At 39.7% G+C, this 16,394-nt stretch overlaps 1 protein-coding gene across 13 annotated transcripts in view; it reads left to right on the top strand.

The window, feature by feature from the left end:
- Positions 1-16,394, top strand: part of RAD54B (RAD54 homolog B) — a 108,753-nt gene that overhangs the window by 56,274 nt on the left and 36,085 nt on the right. For 11 of the 13 annotated variants that reach the window (XM_065585916.1, XM_065585917.1, XM_065585918.1 and 8 more), the window contains one exon: positions 12,681-12,881. The exons of the other annotated variants lie outside the window; for them this stretch is intronic. In XM_065585916.1, the coding sequence (XP_065441988.1) occupies positions 12,681-12,881 (201 nt within the window). The remainder of the gene's footprint in view (positions 1-12,680; positions 12,882-16,394) is intronic. 13 annotated transcript variants of the gene reach the window in all.

Raw genomic sequence — 16,394 nt, 5'->3', positions numbered from 1 at the left:
ACGTCTCTACCTGCAAGTTTGTGACCCAATTCCTCCTTGGGGTCTGATCCAGGCTCATGAGGCCTCCCTTCGAGCCCCTGGCATCTTGCTCCCTGCTGCTGTTCTTGTGGAAGGTTGCTTTCCTGGTGGCAATTACTTTGGCCAGAAGGGGATTGGAACTTCAGGCCTTGACCTCGGGGACCCCCTTATACTGTTTTCTTCAAAGATAGGGTTCAGCTACGTCCTCATCCAGCATTTCTATCAAAGGTGGTGTCACAGTTTCATAGTAACCAAGACTTTTTTCTGCCAATCTTCTTTCTGAAACCACACAGGCCAGAGGAGGAAAGATGTCTGGATTTTCTGAACATTAGAAGGGCCCTAGCCATTCATATTGACAAGACAAAACCCTTCTGCAAATCCATGCAACTTTTTGTTGCTGTTGAAGATAGAATGAAAGGCCTCCTGGTGTCATTCCAGGGGTTCTCGTCCTGGATCATAGCCGGCATCCAGGCTTGCTGCAAACAGGCGAAGGTCCCACCTCCAGCCTCTTGAAAGCCCATTCTACAAGAGTGCAAGCGTCTTCAGCAGCATTCCTTGCGCAGATACTGTCCAGGGTATCTGCAGGGCTGCAACATGGTCATAAATTTGTACCTTCGCATTCCACTATGCCATCATCCAACAGGCCAGAGATGATACCAGTTTTGGGAGAGCTGTGTTCCAGTCAATACACCCGTGAACTCCTAGCCCACCTCCAAAGGCACTGCTTGTGAGTCACTGTTCCATGATCCTCTCTCCTACCTTGCTGTCAGAGGTGATGGTAAGAAGGAACTGGGAGGATGTGGGGCCGGTGGCGCCCCTTATACCAGCACATGAGTGCAGGGCTCCAGGGGGCACTAGAGCCAGCCCTGCGGATACCAGTGGGGGGAAAATCTCTGGCAATGGTGCACATGGCGCGCGCACACACCTGACATGGACTGGACATGAGCAACTCATCTCGAAGAACAATAGTTATGAAAGGTAGGTAACCGTTTTCTCTTCAGTGTTCCAGATCTGTTGATAAACAAGGACAAATCAATATTCTCCTTAGTTCAGAAAACAGAATTTATGGGGGTGGTTCTGGATTTTACAGTTGCCAGAGCATCCCTATCGCAAGCCAGATTCTAGACAGTGTTAAGCATTTCCATAGATCTCAAAGCCCATTTGCTTACAATAATGAGAAATTGACTCAGACTGCTTGGACACATGGTCTCTTGTATGTATGTGGTTTGGAATGCCAGAGTTAATCTCAGGAAATTTCAGGGATGTTTAAAGTCCTCATACTCCTTAGTTCATCATCCACTGGACATGTTGATTCAGGTACTTGCATATGATGGGTGTTCTGAGTTTGAGGAGTCATCGCTGAGCCGGAGAGTCCTAAGGGTCTAGCTAGTCCACAAGCAGGGGTCTAACCAGGTCACCCCATGGCAGGTGTATAGGCTCCTAATGAAAGCAGCTACTCCAGTCTGCTCAACATTGCTTCCTTGTTGGAGATATTCCTAGCTGCCTGTTTAATTCTGACAGATTGCTCCTACTCCAGCCAGTGCCTGGTCATTCCTTTGCTCCAGCCCTTGCCTGCTTCACCCTCAGTCTACTCCTGATTGAGCCTCTGCTGGTTGCCCAGCTGTCCTGACACTGCAGGAGTGCCAACCTCCTTGGTTTGGTGGACAGATCTGGCTAATGTGTTTATGGGTGTTCCCTTTGCCCCTCCCTTTCACATATTAACTCTAGTTACAGACACTTCTTCTCTAGTTGGGGACTTCATCTAGGAGACGTAAGAAGTCAAGGTCTGTGGGTCCAACAAGATTTGGATCTCCACATCCAAATGTGGGAATTGCTGTCTATTCATCTGGCCTATCAAGCTTTTCTCACTCTCATCAAGGGACAAAATCTTCATGTCTTCACGAACGACACTGTGGTGATGTTCAACGGGAACAGGCACGGAGGTGCCAGATCAGATCATCTCTCTGAGGAGGTGATACATCTTTGGGAGTTTTGTATCACCAGTGTAATGCATCTCAAAGCCTCCCACCTTCCGGGTGCTCAGAACAGCTTGGCAGATCGCTTGAGCAGATCTTTCACTTGCGATCCCTGCTGTATCTCAGGCTGCATATCATGATTCATTTTTCAAACCAAGTGTATCCTTCACATAGACCTCTCTGCAACTTGTCTTAACAAAGTGCCAGGTCTTTAGTTCCAGGGCAGGTCTCAGGGATTTCTGACAGATGCTTTCCTATAATCTTGGAAGGACAAGCCGCTGCTTGCCTATTTTCCCATTCCACTTCTTCCCAGGGTGTTGCTCAAACTCAAGCATGATCATTCTTGTACGATCCTCCTAGCACTGTCATGGCTCTGCCAGCATTGGTTCTTCAGTTTGCTGAGCCTATCCCTCAGGGCTCCTTTGAGACTGCCTTCAGAACCTGACCCGATCTCCAAGGACCACAGTCATCCCTACATCCCTACCCTGCTGCTCTCCATCTGATAGCCTGGATGCTCCATGGTTAGCTTCTCATGAGATGGAGTGTTTGGAGAATATGCAGAACATCTTCCCAAATTGTAGAAAGCCATCTACTAGATACACTTACCAGCTGAAGTGGAAATTATTCTCCTTATGATCAAAGCAGAAGGGAGTTTGTCCTTGCGCCTCTATCCAACATTTTTGGACTACTTGTCCTACTTGAAACAACAAGGCTTATCCATTAGTTCCATCAGGGTTCACCTGGCAGGTATCTTCACTTTCCACCTTCCAATTACGGGCCACTCAGTATTTTCTAATCCTATGTCACTTCAATTCTTAAAGGGTCTGGACAGGTTATATCTCCGTGTCTGGATCCCTTCCTCCCTGGGACTTAAATCTGGTGCTAACAAGGTTGATGGGTCCGCCTTTTGAACCAATGGCTACCTACTCTTTACTTCATCTGCTTATGAAAGCACTGTTTTTGGTAACTATTATCTCCTTGAGAAGGGTGGTGGGGTTATGAGCATTGGTAGCTGACCCCCAGTTTGCAGTTTTTTATAAGGACAAAATTTACTTATGCCTACATTCGAAATTCCTGACTAAAGTAATATCAGCATTCCACCTCAATCAAGCCATATACTTATCAACTTTCTTTCCTAAGCTCCATTATTGTAAGGATGAGGAGAGACTATACCTTGGATGTTAGAAGGTGTTGGCCTTTTACTTGGACAGATCTGGGTCTTTTAGATTGTCATCCCAGCTTTTCTTGTCAGTTGCAGACTGGATGAAAGGCTTTCCAGTCTTGACGCAGAGGATTTCCTCATGGATTTCGTCTTGCATACATCTGTGCTAACATTGCTGATGTATCCCCTGCAAGCAGAATGGTAGCACTCTACAAGATCTCAAGCAGCTTCCACAGGTTTTTTTGGATCAAGTACCTACAACAAACATTTGTAAAGCTGAAACTTGGTTATCAGTAGAGAGCTTTACAACTCACTATGCTTTATCTCAGTATTCCAGAGATGATGCCAAGTTTGGACAAGTAGCCCTTCAGTCATTGTTCAGGTAGGTTCTGAAACCTATCTCCAGATTGAGCTGCTTGTGAGTCACCTGAAGTGAAATGAACATTTGCAATTACTCGAAGAAAAGAATGATTACTAATGTGTTCTGTAACTGTGTAGTTCTTTGAGATGTGTAGCATATGTCCATTCCAAGACTCCCTCTCTTCTCTCCTCCATATCAGACTCTATCCAGTATGAAGGAAGTGGGGGATGGTCGGGTTGGCATTGCCCTTTATTCCATCATGCAGTAGCACAAGGCAGCAGCAGCAGCAAAGACATGGCCCCCATGACAGGTACTGCTAAAGGAAAATCTCTGACTCTCTAGTGCAGAGGGCGTGCACACGCTTGAAGTGGAATGGACATGTGAAATGCATCTGTAACTGTTCTTTGAGAATAGGTTAGTAAGCATTTTTTCCTGAGTGTCACCATTCCTTTGCTGTTAGAAAATATCTGTGAAACCCACTGGCAAAGTGTCTTATCCCCCGTTAATGCTGATCTACAGAGGATGGTAACCAACTATGGCCATCAGTTACTCCATTAGCTGAAGTTGCAGAGATCTGTGCCTCAGTTTCGCATCTGTAAAATGGAGATAATAATAGCCCTTCATCCCAAAGGGGTGTTGTGAAAATAAATTAACTGATACTTGTGAAGCACTGAAATATTGTATAATGAGCGCCATAGAAAAGCCCATGAAGGAAATTAATAATTCTGTCGTCAGAGAAGGATTTGAATAATATGAAATAAATAAGGCATGGGGCTCCACGTTGAATAATGAGGAGAAAACAAGATATTCAGTAGCTGCGCATTAAGTGAACATGATCCATCCTGTGCATTGATTAAGGCAAGGGAAAAAATAATATGCGATCATGTAATTAAAGATTATATCATAATGCATATGCACAAGAGGACTGAATTAAGGTTGCACAGGCAACCTTAATTCTGGCATTTCCCAATGTTTGAATGCTTGACCTTGCAACATTAACAGTAAAGTTCTTTTAACAGATGGTGTGCATGTGCACATGTGTAAAATAAATAAGTTGGCCACCTGGCAAGATAGTATTAAAGTCCTCCAGGGCCTTGCAGTACTCTGCAGACTGCAAATATTTTCATCTGGATTGTACTTCCCTGCTTCAAACTATGGTTCAGTCCACAAAACTAGTAAAACAGAAAACTCAGTGGGGAAGATAGGGGAATTAAAAAAGTTATGGTTGGGGCAGTCCTCTTATGTTGGGAACAACTGTCAGTGAATTGGATTGCTTACTATTTGAATTCATTTTAGTAAACTCTTTGTCTGCGTTTGCAGACGTACTAGAATTCAGCACAGTCTTAGATGATAAAATGTGTCCCTGACACCAATGTTTTTATGATAAATTACTAGACCTTAGATCAATGTAGTTTTTAAATAAGGCTGTTTGTAAATCCATTTCTAAGATGCAAAAATGAGTACTGTACTAAAAATAGCTTTAGCAAAAGTCCAGAAATTATTTTAAGTATCTGTTTTAACTTGTTTAGTTATTTTAATCCTTAAAATGCAAATGAACCCTGTAAAGAGTATATAATAGGTCTTTGGATGGCAAATTTAAAACGGCTATATGCTGTAAAGAGACAAATGAGATAGTGCTTAATACTATTAATAAAATAAATAAAAAGGCAACTAGGTAAGTAGGACTAAAGCCACCTGTGGAACAAATGTCAGTGGAAGAATTTACATTCGTGTAAAAGGTAGTAGAGGGATTTGATTCCTTGGAAATGATACTGGAAACCAGACTGTGTTGGTTGAAAGTTGCTACATCTTCATGTGTGTATGCCTCCATATATTGGGGGTCAGTTCAGCTCCAAAAATGGGCAGGACTGATACAAAATAAAGCCTGCCCAATGGAGCCTGAGTCTGTGGTTTCCTGCAGAAGTTCATGTTTGTGAATTTGCATTGGAGCCCCTGTAATTTAAAACTGCTTCCATTTTCCTGCGGTCTAGACAAGCAAGGGAAGCACAGTAACCACTATTTACCCTCCACAGGAATGAATTTCCCCCCTCTGGCACAGTGTGCTTTCCAGGTGCAAGTTACAACTTATGCACCAGCTTTGTTGAGTTTTGGCCCTAAACATTATTTTTCTGCTTGAACTACTGAATGGATTACATTTATGTAAATCATATTTATGTAACTTGGTTTGGAAATATTACTCCTTCCCCTCCAGTAATGTCATCAGCCAGTCTGTAAGTAATCATTCCTTCATAACACATGAAAATGCTAAAGAAGTGCCTTCTTCCAGGGTAATCTCATGAATTTTAAACAGGCATGTTTAAATTATTTAGATGGCCTAGGAATAGTTTGTTTCCTACCATTGCAGAGGATATAATGTGTTTTTTTTTTTTTATATAAATGCTCTTTAAAATACAGACTAGAACATTAATGGGCCATTGTTGATTCTCTGAATCCATTTTATTGAAGCCAATCGAAGGTTATCACTGGCAAAAAAACAACACCACCAAAATAAATAAATCCAAACAAGTAAATAAATCAGGTTTTCCTCAGATATGAGTTAAAATAGATGTTAATACCAAGTATGCATAATCTTAATAAACCTCTATTTGCCTACTTACTCTTTGCTTCACTTCTATTGGGTTTCTGGAAACTATGAAGATTTGTCTTTTTGTAAATCACAAATAGTCCTACTTTTTAATAGTTTTTTGGGGGGGAACCCCCTCCAACCCCCACCCCCCAATCCCTCAAAAAAGTTGCAATAAATAGCACATATTCAGAGAATGCCAAGCGGTATATTTTCAGTGTGGCATATGAGGATTTAGCTGCATGCCTCCCATTAACATTTAATGTGAATTACATGACTAAATCCCTATGAAATGCTTTGAAAAATGACCTCTTTGACTGTGGTACAATTCACTTGTGATTATTAAATATCATAACTATTTTGTCTTACTAAAAATGTATGTAGTGATTAAGTTTATTGGGTGTTTTGCTATTTTAATAAGCAGGAAAAAAATGAACAGAAATCAAATAATTCTAAATACACATTTTACAATAACATACAAAATACCGTACATGGCATTCAAGTGTATATTTTACTTTCTGAAGTCTTACCTGCATTTAATTTGTCAATGATGTTGCTGTTGCCTTTGATGATAGAACATGCATAACTATTTCTGTGGATTTATCAGAAGCTTTCAACTTAGTTCATTAAATTTTTACTGTGAATAGTGGAGTCAGTTGGTTTTTCCAGACAGTAGAGAGGTTTAAGAACATTTTTTCCACTTAAAAGCTATGTATTGGAAATTGTCTCTACCTATGATCCCTCCATTAAAGTAGTATCCTTAAGAGCTAAATATTTTGCTAAGAGGTGAGGTTACAATGCAGTCATTTCACAACTGCTATAGTTAAGGCCATCATCACTCTCGTATTCTTATGATACACGCATGCACACACAAAACTGCATTAAAAGAACATTATTAAGATGGTAAAGTCAAGCACTCCAACATTAGGAAATGTCAAAATTAAGGATGCCTGTGTAACCTTAATTTTGCCCTGTGGTGTATAAGCATTTAATTACATGATCACATACTATTTTTTCCACAGAACCCCTGCTTCAGTCAGTGCACAGGCTAGATGGTGATCATGTAGCAAGCAGCTATACAATATTTTATTTTTTCCCCGTTCATAGAATCATAGAATTGTAGAACTGGAAGAAACCTTGAGAAGTCTTTTAGTCCAGTCCCCTGCACTCAAGACAGGACTAAATATTATTTTAGTATTATCGTCCCAGACAAGTCTTTGTCTAACCTCTTCCTAAAAATCTCCGATGATGGAGATTTTTCAATGTTCAATTGTTCAATGTGTGGCCCTATGTCTTATTTGTTACACATTTTCAGTCCTGGCCTGCAGACAGAACTATTAATTTCCTCATAGTTTTTTTCTATGGCACTCATCACTAGACTATCTGAGTTCTTCACAAATATTAATGCATTTATTTCCACAATACCATTGTGAGATTCATAGATTATAAGGCAAAAAGGGACCATTGCAATCATCTTGTCTGATTGCCTGTATAACACGGGCCACAGGACTGCCCTGAATTAATTCCTGTTTGAACTAAAGCATATTTTTTAGAAAAACTAGCAATCTTGATTAAAAATGTCCAGTGTGATTTTAAATATAATATATACACTTTCCAGAATACCGAGTTACAGTGCAAAGAGCTGTTCTCTGAATTTATGTACTGTTTTTCATTTGGTCTCTTAACTATTCTGATTGCTAGTATGAAATTGAACTAAAATAAAACTTCTGTTCATTCTCAGAAGACATAAAGAGCCACGGTCTCTGCTGAGCATATGTTCTAAGAACGTATATGGGAATGGATTTAATTTCAGATACCAATACACAAAGGTGGCATTTCATTGTAGAGATGGGTCAGAATCCAAGCCCTAGGTCCAAATTCCGTTGTATGCTGGGATGTTCAAATATTCTGAACTAAATTTTGGCTTCATCTGTCCTTTTTTATTACCGTGTGGCAGAATTAGAAGCAGATTTCTTATTCTTTTGAACAGTAATACTTGCACTTAAACAATGCTTTATCAGGATATTTCAAAGCACTTTACAGAGGGTAGATATCTTTATGTACATTTTATAGATGAGGGAAACTAAAGCACAGAGGAGTCAAATGACTTGAGTAAGATCAAACTGTGTATGTTGGCAAAGCCAGCATCCTGACCCCTAGTCCTGTACTGTCCACTGGAGCATGCTGCATTCCTTATGGGAATTTCACATTTAAGCTGCTGTACAATGCTGCAGATTAATTTGGGAATGCGTATTTTATTTAAATTTTGCATTCTTTCAGATTTCCTTTTACTTCTCTGTGCAGATTTAATCAGTGTCTACCTCTAAACCTGTTCTGCAGAAACTGGTTACACTAATTTGCCACTGCAGCATGTATTTTCTTTTTCCTCCCACATCCCCATTTTCTGTAAATCATCAACTCCATCATGTTACAGGAATTCATTCTCACATGGAGCAAGCATTTGCTGAAATCTTGAAACTTAAGGGCTTACTGTCTCACCTATTGTAAATACCCACTTTTATGGTCTCTGCATTTTAGCCTTTGGACGATAACACTTCAGCTGTATTCTCTCACTTCAGGAAGAAGGAACACATCACCTGCAACAGCTTCTTAGTGGTCATGAAGAGTTTAGTTTTATAAAGTGGGCTTTTTGTTTGTTGAGAGAAAAATGAGTGAACACAGATGATTCCCTATCTCTTTTTGTTTATAGTGTGCACATATTTCTGTTAGTCTGTGTGCAAGATAATAACCAGAAGCAACAACAGAGCTTACAACGTATAAGTGTAGCTTCATTTCTAGGACGTCAGCAAAAGCAACTGTATTTGGATGCCTTCAGCTAGCAGTAATTTCACTGTCCAAACTGCTGCTCTGTATTCTGCTACCAAACACTGCCCTTAGCAGCTGTATGGAGTGTGTCAGCCTTACACCAAATAATTTAAACATTGAGCTAGGTGAATAAATGATTTTTTTGGTTTGGTGACCGTTCCGAAAATGTTTTAAAAAATAGTTTTCGGTCGAACTGAATCTGAAACTTTTCAGAATGTTTAGTGAATTGAAAAAGTCTGTTTTGGGTCTTTTCCGGAGTGGGAATTTGAACCTGGGTCTCCCAAATCTCAGGTGAGTGCCCTAATCACTGGATAAAAGGTTATAATGGAGGGCACCGTCACCTTCTCTTCTTCTAGCTGTTTTGTAAATGGCCAAAACTATTTGTCAAATTCATGAATAGTTTTGAATTGACCCAAACAGTCTCCCCCTCCCCCCCAATAAACTGTTTGCCTTAAAAAATTTCACCCACTGTTTGCAAACGTTGTGCTATTGGACTAAAACCTTCTTGTTAAATTGATTAGATACTGTGTACAAACAAAAGTGAAAAACTCAGTAGTCTATTCATATTTTCCAAATTGAATGCAAGGTTGAATATAAGCAAACAAATGTCATTGATGGTGTAAAGTAAATATTGACCTTGTCTAAACAGCTTGTAAGTGTGTGGCAACCCAGGGTGTGAATCTACAGTGCAATAGCTTTCTGTGCAGTAAAATCCCATGTGGATGTTGCTATAGCACACTTTAAAAGTTCTTTGGTGTGCTTTGATGTTTAAACAGGGGTATGTCAGAATGCACTATGGAACTTTGAGTGCTCTGTAGCTGTGCCCCTGTGATGTTACTGCCTGGCAAACTAGTAGACTGCAGAGTTCACACTCTGTCTTACCATGCACTAATGTCCTATATACACAAGCCAATAGCTTCTTACAGATCTAATGGTCTCTGGCATTAACATACAAGAATATTTTGGGGGTGTGTAATGCTTTTTAATCTGATAATAATCTTATTTTAAAGGCATGAAATATTGCTGCAAACATAGCCAAATATCTTGACATTTTGACATAGCACTATGCTGCAATGGTAATCATGAGAATATTTTGTGTACGATAGAAAGATACCCAACCCAGCTATTTTGTATATGTAAATTGCAATGATGATTCAGAAGATTGATTTGGGGAATGAACCTCAGTAATATAATGTTTTACCTAATCTTTAGTTTTCTCACTGAGCATGTGGATGGCATATGTTATCTGGCTTTCTTCTCTCTGGGGCGAATTGCTTCAAAAACTGTTCGTTGCAAAAACCTCATTTCCAAAAACTAATAGTTCCCGAACTTATCATTCTATCCTATTTTGTTTTTCCTATTGCTTTAAATTAGGTATATAAAATACCTTGAGGGATTAATATTGGCCTGGCAACTAACTAATTGGTTGTTCACATCAAGAATACCCAGGTACATTTTAAAATAGAATCATTAGGGTAAAAAGTAGTGGACATTAAGGCTCTGTGAACTCGTTTGTGAGGGCTATGTAAGAGAAAGGGAAGAAGTGTTAACCCACTTGAAGATGTCCATCCTTTTGTGAAGAGGAAGGACATTCAGCTGCCAACAAGTCTCCAGTTCTTGCAGGAATATACATTTAAAATCTTAAAAGGAGACGGCAATTGAAAGCTGTGCATTAAAACGTAGAGATGGCAATTCTATATTTGCTTTGTGATCCACTTTAAACTTAGGAATTTGAAGCCAAACAAGTTCAGTCCTTTGTATTTTTCACTATCTTAAGGGTTTTCTCTGCCCCTTTGCCATAGTATTTAAGTGCCGGATGGATCTGCAATGCTTTTTATCTAAAACAGCTGCAGGAAGTTGTGTTGGTAAGTTAGTAGGGGGCATTCTTTCTTCTGATGGTACTGAACCAGTGCCCTAGCATCATAAGAGCACTGTACTGCGGTAGCTGCCATTGTTAGGATCAGACCAAACAAAAACCCACCACCCTGACGACTACTGGCCACTGTTAGGTCTCTGGTACTTTTTGCAAAAGTGCAAGGATTTAGTCATGTGTCTTAGTCAAATTACCACACTCCACCTACATTAAATTCTCTCTGTATTTTCAGGTGGAAAAGGAGGAGGTTTTTTTTGGTTTTGGGGTTGTTGTTTTTTTGCTTCTAGTCATTGTGTAGCATTGCTGTGTACTCTTAAATAGCTGATTTGTTGCATCTTCCAGGTGGAAGCATTTCTACGGTGGATCCACGTGTATGTATTAAGCATGCGGATTCACCCGTGGAGTCCCATTTACTTCAGGGACTCTGCACACACACAAAGCTCCATGGGAATGGATCCCTCTACAGGACTGGGGCTGAAATTTGTAAAGTGCTGTGGCATGAAAATCTCTATCAATAAATAAAATATCTTGCATTTATATCGTTTTATTAACAATAAAGTTAACATTCATCTGATAATTTACTTTAATTTTTAGGCAGTTCATATAATCATGTTTTGCAGTTTTTTTTAAACAATTACCGTTAGAAGTGATGTTCAGGTTATTTGATTTCCCTTTTTCACAGGTCATTATTATAGTGGAATTTTTTATTTGCTTCTTCTGGTCTAAGTATAAACTCATAAAAAGAGTTAGTCTTTTGTATGAGCAGTCTTTTAGTGTCAAATCTGTATAGTGCTGAATCCAGATGGAGTCAAAGGAACAAGCTGATTAAGCCTTGGCCAGCATGCAAGGGTATTTTAATGAAAATTAGTCTGATTTTCACTTTGATGTTGGGCACATGTGCTTTGCTAAAAAGGAATATTTCAGATTTTCCTTCAAATAATTCTGCAGACTTGCTCTACTGTTACTTGACTCATGCCAGACTGGTAACTCATGGAAGGCATGTGATCTTTATTCAATAGTATGTCTTTATTCAATAGTATAGACAACTGTTGCTTGCAATATTGAGAATCCTTAAAGTTATTAACCTAATTATATTTGGCTAATACTTGCATTGATTATAGATATAAGTAGCTGCAATGCTGCCAAATGTATGACTATTTATAGGTAGAAACATTTGGTTTGCTGCCATCTCAAGTCATGCTGCTGTTTTTCAGGATTTTAGGATAGCGGATGGTTTTTAATATATTACAAAGAAAGTGGGTGAAATATTCTTTCAACTGGAAATGTAAAACAGTTTTATTTTCTAACTGTTTTCAGGTTTTCTAAAGCTACAGTAATAGTTATTCTGAATTCAATCTTTTGGCTTTAGTTGTGGATCTATTCACTTGCCTCCCCTTCTGCATTGAATTTTAAGTTCCCATCTTCACTTTCAAGGCATTGCTTATCTCCTCCTCATCTGAGACCGTACTCTCATTTCCTTCTCTTCTTCTCACCGCTTTGTTGTTTCAAAAACTTCCTTTTTATCCCTTACCCACTGTCTCCTCCTTCCATTCCACACCAGGAACTACCTCTTTTTCATGGACTAAATAACTTCCCTCCTACTTGAAAATCTTTCCTTAAAGCATATATTTTCCACACAGTATTTCATAAAATTAGTGCCCCTTTGAGCTTGCATCCCCATCCATTGTTTTAAGCCTGAATTATGATGTCTCTCAATTGGATTGTAAGCTACCCAGAACAGGAACCATGCCATCTTATGTTTGTATAGCAGGAAATGTACAGACTGCACTTGATTGATAATAGTGTTGGGGTTTTTAAAAAATAATTTTCTACATCAACAGAGATCTTTTGATATTCTTAGTCATCTTGCTTCTTTTTAGACCCAGTGCATGTACCAATACCAGAAATAGCAAGACACAAGAAGGAGGAAGACGAACCTGACTGCCTTGCAAAATACTTCAGTGTTGTGTGGTGTAAGGCTTCAAAGAAAAAACACAAGAAGTGGGAAGGTGATGCTGTTCTTATTGCAAAAGGAAAGTCTGTGATACTGAAAGATATGGAAGGCAAAGACATTGGAAGAGGTATTCTAGATTTACATATAGTTGTTGCTTAAATGTTGGCCTAAAAATAATGTGTGTTTTGAACGGGAGCAAAAAAAACTCCAAGGGGAGCAGTGGGGGCAAAAAACCTAACTGGCTTCAAGATTGAGCTTGATAAGTTTATGGAGGGAATGGTAAGATGAGACTGCCTACAATAGTATGTAGCTGATTTGTGACTGCTAGCAACAAATAACTTCAACGGCCATTGATGGGAACTAGATGGGAAGGGCTCTGAGTTACTACAGAGAATTCCTGCACTTAGGACGGAAGAATCCCATGCAGTGCTACAGACTAGGGACCGAGTGGCTAGGCAGCAGTTCTGCAGAAAAGGACCTAGGGTTTACACTGGAAGAGAAGCTGGATATGAGTCAACAGTGTGCCCTTGTTGCCAAGAAGACTAACAGCATTTTGGGCTGTATAAGTAGGAGCAGTACCAGCAGATCGAGGGACGTGATCATTCCCCTCTATTCGGCATTAGTGAGGCCTCAGCTGGAGAACTGTGTTCAGTTTTGGGCCCCACACTACAAGAAGGATGTGGAAAAATTGGAAAGAGTCTAGCGGAGGGCAACAAAAATGATTAAGGGGATGGAGCACATGACTTATGAGAAGAGGCTGAGGGAACTGGGCTTATTTAGTCTGTGTAAGAAAAAAATGAGGGGGGATTTAATAGCTGTTTTCAACTACCTGAAAGGGGGTTCCAAAGAGGATGGATCTAGACTGTTCTCAGTGGTAGCAGATAACAGAACAAGGAGTTATGGTCTCAAGTTGCAGTGGGGGAGGTTTAGGTTGGATATTAGGAAAAACTTTTTCACTAGGAGGGTGGTGAAGCACTGGAATGGGTTACCTAGGGAGGTGGTGGAATCTCCTTCCTTAGAGGTTTTTAAGGTCAGGCTTGACAAAGCCCTGGCTGGGATGATTTAGTTGAGGATTAGTCCTGCTTTGAGCAGGGGGTTGGACTAGATGACCTCCTGAGGTCCCTTCCAACCCTGATATTCTATGACCTGAGAAAGAATCACAGAATATCTGGCTGGTGGGTCTTGCTCACGTGCTCAAGGTCTTACTCATTGCCATTGTTGGGGTTGGAAAATAATTTTCCCCTAGGTCAGATTGATAGAGACCTTGGGTTTTTTTTGCCTTCCTCTGCAGAATGTGGCATGGGTCACTTGCAGGTTTAACTAGTGTAAATGGAGGATTCTCTGTAACTTGAAGTCTTTAAATAATGATTTGAGGACGTCCGTAATTCAGCCAGAGGTTGGGATCTATTACAGCAGTTTGGTGGGTGAGGTTCTGTGGCCTGCAGTGTGCAAGAGATCAGATTAGATGATCACGATGGTCCCTTCTGATCATACGGTACGTGAATGAAGTGAGATGAAGCTGTTAATAAATCATGTAAATTAGTTATGACCAAACTGTGGTCTGTGGCCCACTGGTCAGAATGGGAGAAAAATAATTATTACACAGAAACCCAGGACAAGTAGAAATGTTTTGGGGCAAGTAAAAGGATCACATTTCCTGCCCACCAGGCAAAAAGTACAGGGGAAAATGGGGCAGACTGAGTTACATCAGGGGCAAAAGCATTGCACTGCCAGTCCGAGGAGAGAGGCTAGAAAAGAAGGGCCGAGTAGAGCTGCCAAAAGGGAGGGGCTGGGCCTTGTTGACATCAGCCACACAAATAATGCCCTGGAGAAGTAGGTTTGCACCAGGGACAAATTCACAGCTGAGCAGGCAGTCCTGAGTCTGAACCTCCATTTGAATGTGTTACTTTTTAATGTTCTGATCAGAGGTCTGGTGACTGGAAGAGATTGGAGCTGCGTTTTTCTGCTATAGTGAAGTAACTATAAATATTGCCTTTGCCTGAAATGCAAGCCAGAGTTGATGCTGCTGCAATTTTTAGTCTTGTAATCTTAGTAGCAGCTACTGTAAGATATATTTTGATTAAGAGGAAAAAAATAAGGCTTGTAAGCTATAGGTTGCAGTTAACTCAAAAACTTTGCTTGAAAGAGAAGCAACAATTTAAGTTGCCAAGAAAGCCAAAGTAGATTATTTAGTAAGATACTACAATTTTACTGTGGTATTGCTGCAAAACACACTTGTATTTGAATTTAAGACAGAGATGGCCCTCTAATAATTTGTTACAACCCTAGCATTGCAAACTTTGCTGCTACCAGGCACCTTAATTGAAAAATACTCCATGACTTTACAAATTTAATTAATTTGTATCAAAACTATATATACACTGACTTGCTTGACTTTTAAAAAAAAAAAGTGAGCAAGAGAATAAGAAATGTCTGGAATGCATCAACCACCCTGTTGAGTTTTTTTTTTAAATCACATTAGCTTCATTTAGCAGAGGGTGATACTGATGGTCCCCATCCCATTTCTTTCACATGATGCTTTCCAGAATGAATAGAAAGCTAAATATGGATATTTTTATGTTGGAAAGATTAAACATTTCTGGTCTTTAAAGGCAAAGCTGCAGAAAAAACAAATCTCTGTGCTTGAAGCAGCCATTGACACTGATACCAGTTTCACCAGGCCCCCACAACCACTTCAGTTTACTTGAGAGAATATTACAGTCTGAAAATTGGAATAGCCATGTGTGGAGATGATGGAAGGGGGAGACACGCATCAGGGCCCTAATTGTACCCTGGGTGATCACTACTTCCCACCATCCAACACAGATATAATGAGGTTGAGTAGTGTCCACATAAGAGAAACTAAAACAACTAATTATTCCTCAAAGAAGGTTTTTAATGATTTACAGCTATAAAGGCAACACAGACAGAATAAGAAGAGAAAAATTAAAGACCAGCACTGAATTAGGATGAATATAAATGGCAGGTTATACTGAAGACAGGCACAAGTGCAGGCAAAGCTATCATTACTCATTAATCAGTTAACCCTACATGCACAGTACCAGTCTCCAGCAAACACAAATTATATGCAATAATGACACATTGATTAACTAAATTTCTTTAATTTTAAACTACCTATAAGTATCTACTGTTAGTTTTAAACAACTTATAAACTACTAAGTGGCAAATTATATTGAAGACAGGCACAGCGACATGCAAAGCTGTTATCACTAATCAACTACTAGCTTTACCCGCGTTGTACCTGTTCCCAGCAAGGCACAAGAACCTATACAGTTATTTTATATTGATTTAACTATTTACTACTACTATTAACCAACTTACTTTTACTTTTAAACAATTTACTAGTATAATTAAACTATAGTATCGATACAGACTTAAGATTAACCAGCTTGAGCACAACCAGACTTCTTTACTCCAAAACCTTACCCTGCATTTGTCTGAGAATACTTTACCCTTCAGTCGACTGCTTTCCGCATTGGTCAGGCACAGATAGTTGATGAAGCGCAAGTCCCTTTGGTTCAGGGTGTATGTGTGAGTCTAATCAAAGAGAGATCTCTTTTAGGTCAACACACACATACACACACACCTGCGCCTTTGCATCTCTTTATACATTATTTGT

The sequence above is a fragment of the Chrysemys picta genome, chromosome 2, assembly GCF_011386835.1.
Source record: "Chrysemys picta bellii isolate R12L10 chromosome 2, ASM1138683v2, whole genome shotgun sequence".
NCBI classification, from domain to species: Eukaryota; Metazoa; Chordata; order Testudines; family Emydidae; genus Chrysemys; species Chrysemys picta.
This window is presented reverse-complemented; position numbering and strand designations above follow the sequence as displayed.